At 37.3% G+C, this 13,179-nt stretch overlaps 4 protein-coding genes and 1 pseudogene across 4 annotated transcripts; 2 read left to right on the forward strand and 3 right to left on the reverse strand.

Annotated features, from left to right (window-relative positions):
* The first annotated feature begins 181 nt into the window (after positions 1-181).
* Positions 182-1,568, forward strand: LOC105115144 (nicotianamine synthase-like). Its single transcript, XM_011011953.1, has one exon. It carries the CDS (start codon positions 275-277, stop codon positions 1,262-1,264), a length of 990 nt encoding a protein of 329 aa, XP_011010255.1. The 5' UTR covers positions 182-274; the 3' UTR covers positions 1,265-1,568.
* A 1,431-nt stretch (positions 1,569-2,999) lies between these two features.
* On the forward strand, positions 3,000-3,601 carry LOC105119238 (nicotianamine synthase-like; annotated as a pseudogene).
* A 1,544-nt stretch (positions 3,602-5,145) lies between these two features.
* LOC105119247 (DELLA protein RGL1-like) lies at positions 5,146-6,553 on the reverse strand. The gene has a single exon (XM_011017377.1). The coding sequence runs from the start codon at positions 6,496-6,498 to the stop codon at positions 5,146-5,148; it is 1,353 nt and encodes a 450-aa protein (XP_011015679.1). The 5' UTR covers positions 6,499-6,553.
* Positions 6,554-7,759: 1,206 nt separating this feature from the next.
* On the reverse strand, positions 7,760-9,229 carry LOC105119257 (DELLA protein RGL2-like). Its single transcript, XM_011017384.1, has one exon. It carries the CDS (start codon positions 9,227-9,229, stop codon positions 7,760-7,762), a length of 1,470 nt encoding a protein of 489 aa, XP_011015686.1.
* Positions 9,230-11,060: 1,831 nt separating this feature from the next.
* LOC105119265 (DELLA protein RGL1-like) lies at positions 11,061-12,979 on the reverse strand. Its single transcript, XM_011017392.1, has one exon. The coding sequence runs from the start codon at positions 12,977-12,979 to the stop codon at positions 11,294-11,296; it is 1,686 nt and encodes a 561-aa protein (XP_011015694.1). The 3' UTR covers positions 11,061-11,293.
* Positions 12,980-13,179: the final 200 nt, after the last annotated feature.

Genomic DNA, 13,179 nt, shown 5'->3' on the forward strand with positions numbered 1-13,179 from the left:
TCATTCATTTAGACTTTCCATACCAGCTTCCAATGGCAATAACCTATCGTCTGTTGCTGTAATATTCTGCCTCCAATATTCACCCAAAGTAACACTAGGTTTGATTTGAGATTACTCCTCGCATGTTTAGAGCATGAGCTAATATTGACGTAAAAGCACTAGCTTTACAGTGCATGCCTAGTTTAATGGTTGATTGTGGCCATCTGTAGCTCCCTTCATCTAAGAGGAAAGATCTTACTGTGAATCCCTTTTCCCTAAACGTGCCAGGCTATTAATGGCCATTGCTATAATGGAGATGCACAGCCTGGTGAGAGGCACTTGTTTCAATCTTACATATTTAAGGCCCCCCTTTGGAGGTTTGAAGATCACTGTCTCTTGGCTTTACCAGGATTGTAGCTCTAGCTATTGTTCAAAAACTCTCCCCGCAAGTGTTCTCATGGGTTGTCAGGAAGAGCTGTTGATAGAAAAGGTTTGTGAGATCTACGACAAACTTTCGAGGTTAGAAAACCTCAATCCTTCCAAGCAAGTTAATTCTCTCTTCACCCAACTTGTGCAAACGTGTATGAGCCAATGCCACATTGACATTACCAAATTGAATGAAAGAGTTCAGGCTATTAGGTGTAAGTTAATTAAGCTTTGTGGGAAAGCCGAGGGCCTCTTAGAAATCCATTTCGCTACCCTTATAGGATCTCATGACAAACCACTTAACCATATCAAGATCTTCCCTTACTATTCCAATTACCTTAAGCTCAGCCAAGTAGAGTTTTCCATGCTTAACAAAATTTGCAGTCAAGTTCCAAAACGTATTGCCTTTGTGGGTTCTGGTCCTCTTCCCCTCACCTCGATCATCCTGGCTACTAATCATTTAAGGACCACTTGCTTTCATAACTTTGACATCGACCCTTCAGCAAATGCCAAAGCCATCCAGCTGGTTTCATCAGATCCAGAATTGTCAAAACGAATGTTCTTCCACACTGCAGATATTATGAATGTGTCGAGCAGCTTAAAACAATATGAAGTTGTTTTCCTGGCAGCTCTGGTAGGCATGGACAAAGAAGAAAAAGTTCGGGTCATTAAACACTTGGCCGACCACATGGCTCCTGGAACTTTACTGTTAATGAGGTCGGCAAATGGTGCTCGAGCCTTCCTATATCCTGTCATTGATCCCTGTGATCTTCAGGGCTTTGAAGTTCTATCAGTCTTTCATCCTTCGGACGATGTCATCAATTCAGTAATTATTGCACGTAAAAATTCTCAAGGGTGATTCATTCATTGAATCAAGGGCCTGGTTCTACCAAACTGTTTAGCAAATGTTTTCACGTCTACAACTACTAATGCCTTCAACCATGGAAACATGATTGAAAAGTTGACTGCTGATTAGCAACAGTCCATCAAGTTGCCTTTAATCACTTCTCAGAATCCTTTGTGTACCCCCCTTCCATCCAAGCTCCTTCTCTTAGCTGATCACTCACATGAAAATTGCATTTTTTTTGTGTCCATGATCTTTACTTAATGCAAGGTATTTATGGTTCTATTTTGATACTTACTTAATAAATGTATTTTCTTCATTACAGTGGGCAAAGTCCTGATGGTTATGAACCGGTCATGCATGCATCAAGGAAGCTCTCACATTGGGAAATAAAGGTTATAGAAGATGAGTTAACAAATATTTGGTTGTGAGAGCACGTGAATAGAATAGTTAATCAGCATTCTGTGCCTATCAAACATTAAGAAGTTGAATCTGTAAAAATTAGATGTAGAGTTCCCACCACAATTGCACTGATCCCATGCATACCTCAGTCATTCAAGATTTTTTTTCGGGATAAATCAGTAGAGGTTAAATCTAAAGAAGAACAAAAAGTGCCTGGAAAGAGTACAACGCCGCAAGTGAATAGCACTAGCAGAGGACACTGCTTAAAGCACAGGCTACTCATAACTTCAACCAAAATAATACTTGATATGGCTCTCACCGATTAAATCAAATTTACAGCATGCAGCCTACTAGAAAAGACCTAACTCAGAAACAGTAGTAGCTAGCTCTGATGTAACTCGCATAACCAAAGACCAGTCATACTATGACCGGCACTAATTAAGTCAGTTCCAATAACAGATTAGAATGCACAAGGTTTAGCTATAACAACACCAGGCTTTTATAATCAAAAAGCAGTAGCTCCAGCAAATAATTCATACTATTCTATCAGCTACTTCGCAATACTCAAGAGGAAACATCCAAAATAGAAATGATAGAACAGGCTAGAATGCTATTAGCACATCAGATGAAAACAAAAGGAGAACCATACGCTGCTGCATCATTATTTGCAATTAGCTGCTGGGGTTAGCTTTTAGCAAGAACCGCTGAGAAAGTTGGAAAAGATAGAGCAGGTAGCTGGAATGGGGTTGCAGACACAAATGAAATTTATAAATGCACATCCAATCAGATGAGTGTGATGGTTAAATAGCCAGTATTCTGCGTCATAGCATGACAGATTAGTCTGTAAGAAGAGTAAACAATGAAAGCACCATAAACAAATCTTGTGTTTTAAAGTGCTGATGACTCGGTAATTTAGTGCCTCGTGACTGGGAGATATGGATTCATTGCTTTTGGCTTTCATCCATGTACCATTAGCAATAACATATTGTCTTCTGCTGTGATTTTCTGCTCCCAATGTTAGCTCAACATTTAATTTGAACATAAAAGAGTAAATATTTGCTCAGGCTCCTTGTACCTCAGTGCATGTGCCAGTATTGACATAAAATAAATTAGCTTTATAGTGCCTTGGAAAATTAATGGTTCGAGATCGTTTGCAACCCTCATCTTAAACAAAGATCTAATTGTGATCCTGTTTTTCTCTTACATGCCAAATTATGAATGGCTATTACCACAAAGGAGATACTACAACTTAAAGACAAGCATGTCTCTCTCAATCTTTCTTATATTAAGCCTCCTTTGGAGGCTTGAAGGTTATCTCTTGGCTTACTGGGATGTGGCTATTGCAAAACAGGTTTCTCATGCTAGTGTTCCCATGGGCCGGCAACAAGAGCTCATGATAGAAAATGTTTATGAGATCTCTGACAAAATCTCAAGTTTAGAGAACCTCAGCCTTTCCTTCTCCCAACCTGTAATCACATGTACAAACCAGTGCCATATTGAAATGACAAAATTGAGTGAAGTAGTTCAAGAAATTAGAAGTAATCTAGTTAAACTTTGTGGGACAACTGAGGGGGATCTTGGAAAGCCATTTCTCTAACCTCATAGGATCTCATGAGTACCCGCTTGACCTTACCGGGCTCGTCCCTTACTAATCCAAACTCAGCCAACTAGAATTTTCCATGCTTACCCTAAATTGCCCCCAGGTTCCAAAACGTATTCCCTCTGTGGGTTCTGGTCCTCTTCCCCTAACTTCAATAATCTCGCAACTAATCATTTAAGGACTAGTTACATCCATAGCTATGACATAGACCCCTCAGAAAATCCCAAAGCCTTAAGTTGGTTTCATCAGATTCAGAATTGTCCAGACAAATGGCTTTCCACGCTGAAGATACCATGAATGTGCTTGCTAAAGACGCAGTTTTCACTAAAACATTAAGTTGTTTTTTCTAGTTATTTTAGTTTGATCCTTGGATTTGAGGTTTGTCTAGCTGGGTCCCTACAATTCATTTATCTTATGATCTAGCCCCTAGATAGAGTGAAAGAAAACCCAAGAAAGAGAAAATTTGTTTTTGGTGGGCTTAAAATGTGTTTTAATATTATGGAATGTTTTTGTATATATTATTTTGAAGTGTTTTGTGTTGTAGTTGTTTTTTATTAATATATTAAAAATACAATTTTTTTTAAAATAAATACAATTTTTTTTTAAATTTTTAAAAAATACAAATTAAATTGTGTTCCCAAACATGCTCCAAATAATAAAAAAAAGGGATATGAACTAGAAAAAAATCATATTTTTTAATTTGATTTGTTTTTGGTGGGCTTAAAATGTGTTTTAATATTATGGAATGTTTTTGTATATATTATTTTGAAGTGTTTTGTGTTGTAGTTGTTTTTTATATGAAAATAATATTTTTTTATTTTTTAAAAATTATTTTTTATATTAGTATCTAAAAATATAAAAAATTTAATTTATAATAAAAAAAATTAAAATTTTTTTTAATATAAAAATAAACACAACTACTTGTTTTTAGCATCCGGGACAGGGAAGCCTGGCCCAAGCATGCTTAGCCCACGCGTCCAAAGGTGTGAAATAGATGAATACGCACACACTTTATTTGATTTTTTTCTATTTTCTTAATTCTTCAAAACTACTTGCTATTCTACGCAACCTTAAAATACTATTTTCTGTATTTTTATTTCGAGCATCCTTAAAATTATTTGTTGAAATATTTAATTATTTTTTATTATGATATGCAACCTTAAAATACTATTTTCTGTATTTCTATTTCGAGCATCCTTAAAATTATCTTTTGAAATATTTAATTATTTTTTTATTATGATAAGTGTGAAATAGATGAATACAACACAAAAATATTTTTATAAAGCATTTTATAATCAAAATCTTATGGCTCCAGTATTACTCATTTAAAAAAATGAAATTTTATTTTAAATTTAAAACAGTTACGTTTCTTAAGATTTAGTAATAAAAAAAATTCCACAATGTTAAGGCGAATTTCAAGATTGAAATAAACATAATTAGAGCTTGATTAACAATATCACAAGAAATCTTAGCCTAATTATTGTATAATAAGATCTGCTTAACAATATCACAATTTAAGGTTAGAAATATTTTACTTGATTTAAACAAATCAAATAAAAAAACCGACGAGGAATTTGAATTGCATTGATTTTGAACAAGATTTTCTACATGAAAATTAAAGTATTTTTCTCCTGAAATCAAGATGGAAGACATTTTTGTCCTCTAAGATTTCTTAGCTCAAGGAATTTCTTCATAAGAAATCAAGGAAATATTCTACCCAAATTAAAATAACAAGATTCCAGCCAATATTTCTTAATCTTCTAACTTGATTTTGATATATTTGAACTTTAATAGAATTTAATTGAAAACTATAATTTTTTTTTAAAAAAAAAACAGGCAAGTGACCAAGGGCAGGCCTTGTGCTTGTTATTTCTATGAATAGATGTTCTGTTAACTAACCATTTCCATTAACATGATTTATATTTCTTGGTACAACCTTCCTTTTCTGTTCCTGTTGATGGAACCTCCAAGCAGAAACCGAAAGAATTGGAGTTCCCCTCCATCCAGTAATAAGGCATTTTCCATTCCTGTCAAGTGTGCATAAATTTCCAGAAGCAAAATTCTGAAGCACCAGCTCTGCTTGATAAAAAGATGACGTGCTCAGTTCTTCTCCCACCATTCCAAACTTTGCGAAATTAGCCCTCCAGCCATCGATCTTCAAGTGCTGGAACATTCTTTTATCATCCTCAGAAGCAATAATATCTCGGATTTCCTGTCCCAGACATGCTTCCAGTGTCATTCTATTTGGATCACACGGATCCATGTTTAATTCAAGACAATCATAAAATGCACTGTAGAAAAATAGTGCTTCGAGAAACCGATCTATGAATATTGGTGAGCAGTGATTTGCCTCAAACTCGGTGATCACCATCACACGCGGATTTAGGTTCCTTAGCACTCCTAGAAGAGATTCCATGCAACCAGGGTGTGGTTTTATGGTTCTCAGCATAATCCTGGAGAAGATAGCTACGACTTCTCCATCACTTAACTCGAACATATCTTCTTTTAAATCTTTGATGTTTTCAATTGTAATAGCTTTGAATGAAAATGGTAAGTTCAAGGTCCCAGAAAAACAGGACAACTTTGCACCTGCCTCTTCCATTTTCTGCTCTGACGTTGTTCCAACCGCAGTTATTTTTAGAAGCTCGACTGGGCTTTCATGTCGATTAGCAAGAGCTTGCATCAAAACTGTGCAGTGCCCTCCACTTCTAATGGCAAGGTCTATAAAATGAACTTTCTTTGCAGAGGTCAAACGCTCTATAACTGCCTGGATTCCAGCGAATTGACTAACTTGACTGTAGGGTTGTCGTAAGGAACATGCAATAAGAGCTGGATTCAGAGTGACTGTTGTCTCTTCGGGATGCAATAGCTGACCTTTGCTTTCCATTCCAGTTAATTTGACAACCCCAATTTCTCGTTCAATCCTCTCTCCAAGAGCTTTTGCAAAATAATGAACAACTCGTTGAACTGCATTTCCTCTCTTGGAAGACAAGAAACCACACAAGTTAAGGGATTTGCTCGCATTATCAAATTGCTGATTGTCAATCTTGTCAGCAGAAGCTAGAAGAAGTAGTGCAAGTTCCATGTCTTTTATCTCCTTGCCAGATGAGCCAAACTGAGCAGAATGGCCATCAAAGAAATGGTTAAGCATGGAGAGATCAATGTGCTGCTGGCAAGAAATTTGGATGAATCTTGCTCTTGCTACCCTCATGACTTCTTCAGTTGATAATCTACTGTCAGGAACCATAGTTCAAGGCTTCAAGTGTAGCAAAGCTTGGCTATTCTTGTTTTTCTTCGTTCCAGCGCTTCATCTTGGTCCTTTAGCTTTTTACTCTGGAGAGGTATTTAATGGCCTCCAATTTGTTATTTAAAAAATATTACTGCTTCATTTCTTCAGAACCAATAAAAAAATTGGAAAGATTCTAATAAAGAAGATGATTCACATTCGGAAACAGGAACTAATTTACTTTCCTTTGAAGTATGTTACTGTTTTACAAAGGTAGATGAGTGGAAGTGGATAGTTTCTTCTTGTCACCATTAACAAGACAATTGATTCCAATTTTCTCTCTACCTTGTGAATTGTTTTTTGATGGAGAATAATCTGACCAGAATAATTCTTGAAGCTATCGGATCAGCCTGCAGTGACATTATGCAAGGATATTCAACTAGAAAACAAAATACTTCTTTAGCGTATACAGGTTGTCTTCATGAGTCTAATATAAGAATCTTAATTAATTAGAATGGAACCAACAAGGCTCGGGCAAAAAATTACCTGAGAGCATCAGCCGGCTGTACGCATGCAGCTTTAAATGATCAGAAAAATGAAGAAGTTAAACAATTAAACTACATGAACAGACAGAAAGAAGCGTTTCAATTGAAGACAGATGGACCATTTCTTTCATAGCAAATGACAACATTAAATCTTAGATATGACCATTGCTGTTATAACCTGAAATTTCATGGTTTTCTCCAAACCTTGGAGAGTGATAAGAAAATGGAAAAAAGTTACTTATATGAGAAACTTCCAGAAAACTTTGTGCCCTGCTTAAATTTATTCTTAGACATTTCTTGTGATTATATGAAGACACAAGGATCGGGCTCATTCAGAGAAAGTTTATGCTGGCTCCTTTCTACATATCTTTTTCTTATAAGCCGAGAAAAGAGAAGAGTAGAAAACAAGAACAGAAAACAAAATGCAAAGGCTTTGCATGTTAATTTAACTTGAATGGTTATTAAAATGTTGATGACTCAATCTAAGCTTGAATTTATATATATATATATATATATTTTTATTTTTTTTCATTGGTCGCTAAAAGTAAAACATACAACTTTCCACAAAGCCTGCAACATAGTTTTAGGGGCATGCACTATAGCTGCTCACACAGGCGGGCATACCCAAAAATCTATTAAGCATGCTAGCAAAAGAGAAAAAAAACACTTCTATGAACAGGAAATATCAATCATACAAATCTCATTGAACAAAAAGTTAAAGAAGTACAAGCCTGCATCTAACAGAACTTCCAAACAGAAAGGGAATTAATTGGCGTTCCCTTCCATCCAATAATTAGGCACTTGCCATTCATATCAAGTGTGCAGTAACTCCCACAAGCGAACTTCTTGACTACTTGAATTGCTTGATACAAGGACGTCATGCTCAGCTCTGTCTCTTCCATTCCAAATTCTGCTAAATAAGCCCTCCAGTAATCAATCTTTACACATTCAAATGTCCTCTCCTTCCCTTCCTTTGCAATAATATTTTTTATGGCATAACTTAAGTAAAGACCTTCTGCTCCCATTCTACTTGGATCAGACCGGTCCATGCATGCTTCCAGGCAATCAAAAATTGCACTAAAATAAAGGAGAGTTTCAACAAAACGATCTTTAAAAGCTTGTGAATTGTGGTTTGCCTCCGGTTCTGTGATCACCATTATTTGTGGTCGAAGATCTCTTATTACCCTCATTAAGGATTCCAAGCAATGAGGCTGTGTTAACAAGTTCTTAAGAAAGAGTGAGGAGTAGACGGCAATGAATTCTCCATCTTCCAACTCGAAGGACTCTTTCTTCAGATCATTTATGTTGAGAACCATAACTATGTTGAATGAAAAGGGTAAGTTCACAGTTTCGGCAAACTGTGCCAGCCTCTTACCAGTCTCCTGAATTTTACTCATTGATGTTGTCCCAAAAGCAGTTATCTTAAGTAGTTCAGTGGGACAATCATTCCGAGCCGCAAGAGCTTGCATCAATGCTATCCATTGCACCCCATAATCAATCTTTAGATCAATGACATGAATCCTTTTTGCATCGGCTGCGCTTTCCACAATAGCTTGGATTCCGGTTAACTGTGCAATCTGACAAAAGGGCATTCTTTGGTGACATTCAAGAATGGCAGGACTCAAGCTCACCATCGCCTCTTCCACATTAGATGAAATAGTAAACAATCCTCTGGGTGTTATTTTCCCAGTTTCTCGATCTATTCTCTCTCGAAGTGCTCCGGTGAAATAGTAAACGATCCTTTGAACTGGATTCCCTGTCGCAGAAGACATTTGATCACACATACTGAGCATTTCACTCACGTCATCAAATTGCTGTTGGCCAACCTTCTCGGCTGAGGCTATAAGAAATTGAATGAGTTCCACGTATTTCACACCATCACTGGTGAGATCATAAGGTGCACAACCAAAAGACAAGCTGGGGAGATTGTCAGATCTTTGGAGATGGTATTCAAGAGAAGTTGCTGTTGCGACCTTTATGATTTCTTCTGTTGATAATGCCAGGACATTAGCGCTGTTGCATTCTATGATATTGCTTGGTTCTTCCAATTTTTCCTTGTTTAGATGCTTCACTCGTTTTTCATACTGTTTCAGGACTTGAAATGCTTCTAAAGAGAATGAAGCTTGATTGCCCTTCCCTTCCCCTAGGCTTTGAGGTTTCAGATGTGATTTTCCCTTGGTTTCAAGTCCTGGACAATGAAAACCCATGTCTCCTTCCTGTTCTTCTTAAGAAAAGGTCCGTTTCTTGCTAGACTACGTGCTAGATTTCCTTGAAATTGAATCTCAGGGCCAGAAAATGCCATTTACAATCACAAAATGGAAACTGGTCCGCTGCTTTCCCTCTTATACCATGTTTTATGGACGGATGATCGACATCAAATGTTTTGTTCCTATTCCAAAGTGAATGGAGATAACAACAACTTTGATATTGACACGTCGATTTCATCCATGCTACCAGCTAATTTGTCTTGTGAGGTGAAAACAGAAACGGGTGATTGTTTCTAAAACTCTTCAGGAGACTGAAAATGTATCTGCATCCAAACAGCAGGAAAAGACAAAAAAGCAGCGGGGAAATTTTATCAGTTAAGGGGGTATGTTAGGGCTCCAGAAAAATAGCAAACTAATCTTTGAACTGAATTTCCAGTATTGGAAGACAAATAATTACATAAATCCAGCAATCTGCTTGTACTGTCAAATTATTGATTGCCTACTTTCTCAGCAGAAGCCAGAAGAGGTTCAGCAAGCTAAGTACTCATTTTTAGCTTCGTCAGCAGAAAGGATGGATGATGTCAGCATCGACAGTTTCGTAAGACTGGATAAACTTTGCTTCAGCTATCCTAATGATTTCTTCAGTTGACAATTCTCGCATGACTATCTCAGTGGACAATTCATCATTGCTTGGCTCAATTTGTCTTTCGCTGTTTAATCGCTTGAGACTGCGGGCTTGATTTGGTAACTGTAAAAGTGAAGCTGATGAGAATTGGAGTTGCTTTTCCTTCTCGGGTTCAATAAGGTCTCTTTGTTAGGTGAGTTTCTTCTATTTTCGAACACGCCTTCTTGACTAAAAACTTTTTGAATTTAAAAATTATTTAAAAATTAATTTTAATTAAAATAGAGAACTAGAGCGTGTTGTGTTTTGAACGAAGAACCTATTCAATGTTAGGTCAAACTTAAATTTATATTATTATCAGCTCTACGGAAATGAATTTCATCTCCTCTGTTCTCTCCTTCCTTGCTCTCTATGTGTTGAACTGAAATCACCCTGAACTCCACGGAAATAGCTAAGAACATCAAATACAGCCAGTTTGGTGTTGATGGGATCGAAGGGTGCTTGCAACATTGCACGCAGAAACTTGAAAGCTTGATGTAACTGTTGAAAGTTAATACACTTCTTGAGATATTTTGTAGGATAATGGAGGAAGCACGTAGAAGACTTAAAGGCTAAGTGTGAGGAATGATTCCTCTAAAGAAGAAACTAAATCATGTTTTGAATAATATTCTAGAATTGTCTACCACAAGTCGGTTGGCTAGTGATGAAAAATGTATAGAACGTGTATGTTGGCTATAAATAGCCATGCTTGTGCAGCTATGTGAGTGTTGCCAGAATGGCCACCAAATCGCAGCTTCAATCTTCTAATAGCGTAACAACCTCGTGTACCGTACTTTCTACTGATAGAACTATCCTTGTTTCCAAAGCTGTGACTTTCGAAGCTCAGCCAATAATGGTTCTCAGTGTCATGCGACATGTAATAGCTAGGCAAAGGATAGAAACTGAAGGGGATTTTAAGGACAGTTATGTATAAGATCTTTTATTTAATCAAAGTAGGACCTCGTACATTTCTAAACGAACAGTAAGGGGTTAAATTGAAATTAGACAGATATCTTGCAGGGCTGCGCCTGGCAATTTTATTGATACCGGGCCTGGTTTGAAATTATCCATTCAGTGTATTATTCGCTGAGTAAATGCTAATTTTAGCAAAAATTCTTCCAGAAACCCCTTTCCCAAGAAGAATGGTATCCCTGAAATCAAGCTTACTCTTATTCATATGGGGGCCTTGCCTTAGGAATTTGGGCAGAATCATTTTCAACAGTAAAGTGAATACAGCACGTATTATAAATTTTTAATTCAGTACAAAAGAAAATTCATTAAGAACTGCCTTTAAACAGTCTGTCCAAAAAATTAAAAATTCAGACAAATTCTTATGTAACAGGATTTTTCCACCAAAAGAGGAACAACTAAAATCTGTTGGCAATTGAACAGACAAATCCTTACTAGTCTTGTGGCATGAACTTCCAAGTGGAAAGTGAAAGAATTGGTGTGCCCTTCCACCCAATAAGCAGGCTTTTCCTATCAATAACAAATGTACAGCAGCTCCCACAAGCAAATTTCTTGATAACAAAGTTTGCTTGATGCAAGGATGCCTCGCTCAGTTCTGTCTCTACCATTCCAAACCGTGCAAGGAATTTTCTCCACGCATCAATCTTCACATTTCGAATCCTCCTTTCCTCTCCCTCACTAGCCACAATATTCCTGATTCCTTCGCCTAAGTAGATGGATTCTATTATCATCCTGCTAGATGAATCATTATGTTCCACACATGCATCAACACAATCAAAATATGCACTGAAGTAAAAAAGAGTTTCAATGAAACGATGGACAAAGACCCTCGAGTTGTGATTTGCTTCTATTTCAATCATCACCAATACACACGGATTGATACTCCTGAAAACTTTCATTAAATGATCCAGCTGATTTGGTTGCACAATCAAGCTCTTTAGTGCATATTCAGAGTATACAGCTAATTGTTCATCGGCATCTAACTCAAAGAGATCCTCTTTGAGATCAAGCATGCTTGATACCATAACTATCTCAAAAGAAAAGGGTATGTTAGTTGTCTGAGCAAAACTCTTTAAACGTTTACCTGTATCCTCAATATGTTGCTTTGAATTGGTCCCCACAGCAGTTATCTTGAGAAGCTCAAGAGGGCATTCATTTCGAGACGCTAAAGCATGCATCAAGACAGTCCATTGCAGTCCATTACTGATTTTCAGATCAATTACGTGAATCCTCTTTGCCCCGGCCATGTTCTCTAAAATGGCCTGGGTTCCAGCGAAGTGTGGAACCTGGTAGAATGGAATTCCTTCATAGCATGCCTGGATAATGGGGTTTGGAATCATCACTGCTTCATCGACATCAAATAGCTCACTTTCCAGACCCTGAGATGCCACTTTTCCTGTTTCTCGATCAATTCTCTTTCGAAGAGCCTCGGAAAAATAATAAACTATTCTTTGAACAGGATTTCCAGTATTGGAAGACCAGAGATCGCATTGATTTAGCAATCTTCTGGCACTGTCATATTGTTGATTGCCTACTTTTTCAGCGGAAGCCAGCATGCATTCAGCAAGCTCTACATTTTTTATCTCCTCGTCAGAGAGACCAGAGAAGGAAAGATCGCAAGGATACTTAAGCAGGGAGCCAACACCAGCCTTTTGGATAGAAGACTGAATAAACTTCACTCCAGCAAATCTCATGATTTCTTCAGTTGACAACTTCTGGCCTACCAAATTTGCATCGCTTGGTTCAACGCTCAAACGTCTACGACCCGCTGTATAATCCTTTAGCAGCTCAAGTATGGATACAGAAAACGGACTTTCATTTTGCGTCATGGGGGCTACAATATCTTCAACTTCCTCCTGGATTTCTCGAAGCATTGCGATTTGATTTGGACATGCTGGAAGCGGTGGACAAAGGACATCGAGCTCCAGATCTTCAAACTGTCTGTAATCCAAAAATGGCTCTTTCTGCTGTTCTAGTTGCTCAAACTTAGAGGACCTACATCCTCCTTCTGAGGAATCTTTGTGAGGGAGTACATTATCAGAAGAAAAACAATCATCACTCCCAGTTCCAAACTCTTCCCAGTCATCCTTGTCATATTTCCCTCTATTCATTCCTTCCATAGTCACACACCACAAAAACTAGACTCCTAGAATGAAAACATTGGATTCGCCTAGAAAACTAGCTCCCAGTTTTTTTTTTCTTTGAGCAGAAGTAAAGGTTTACAGTTTTGTTTCTCAATTCTAGTTGTATATATCGATTATCACAAGGTACTAGCTTTATTGATTGACTAACGAAGCAATAGTTGGACAAGAAGACAGAA

This window comes from Populus euphratica, unplaced genomic scaffold (genome assembly GCF_000495115.2).
Source record: "Populus euphratica unplaced genomic scaffold, PopEup_1.0 scaffold5.1, whole genome shotgun sequence".
Classification (NCBI taxonomy): domain Eukaryota; kingdom Viridiplantae; phylum Streptophyta; class Magnoliopsida; order Malpighiales; family Salicaceae; genus Populus; species Populus euphratica.

Coding starts and splice junctions, on each gene's coding strand:
- LOC105119257 (XM_011017384.1), bottom strand. CDS start 9,229: ATGGGTTTTCATTGTCCAGGACTTGAAACCAAGGGAAAATCACATCTG.
- LOC105119247 (XM_011017377.1), bottom strand. CDS start 6,498: ATGGTTCCTGACAGTAGATTATCAACTGAAGAAGTCATGAGGGTAGCA.
- LOC105119265 (XM_011017392.1), bottom strand. CDS start 12,979: ATGGAAGGAATGAATAGAGGGAAATATGACAAGGATGACTGGGAAGAG.
- LOC105115144 (XM_011011953.1), top strand. CDS start 275: ATGGCCATTGCTATAATGGAGATGCACAGCCTGGTGAGAGGCACTTGT.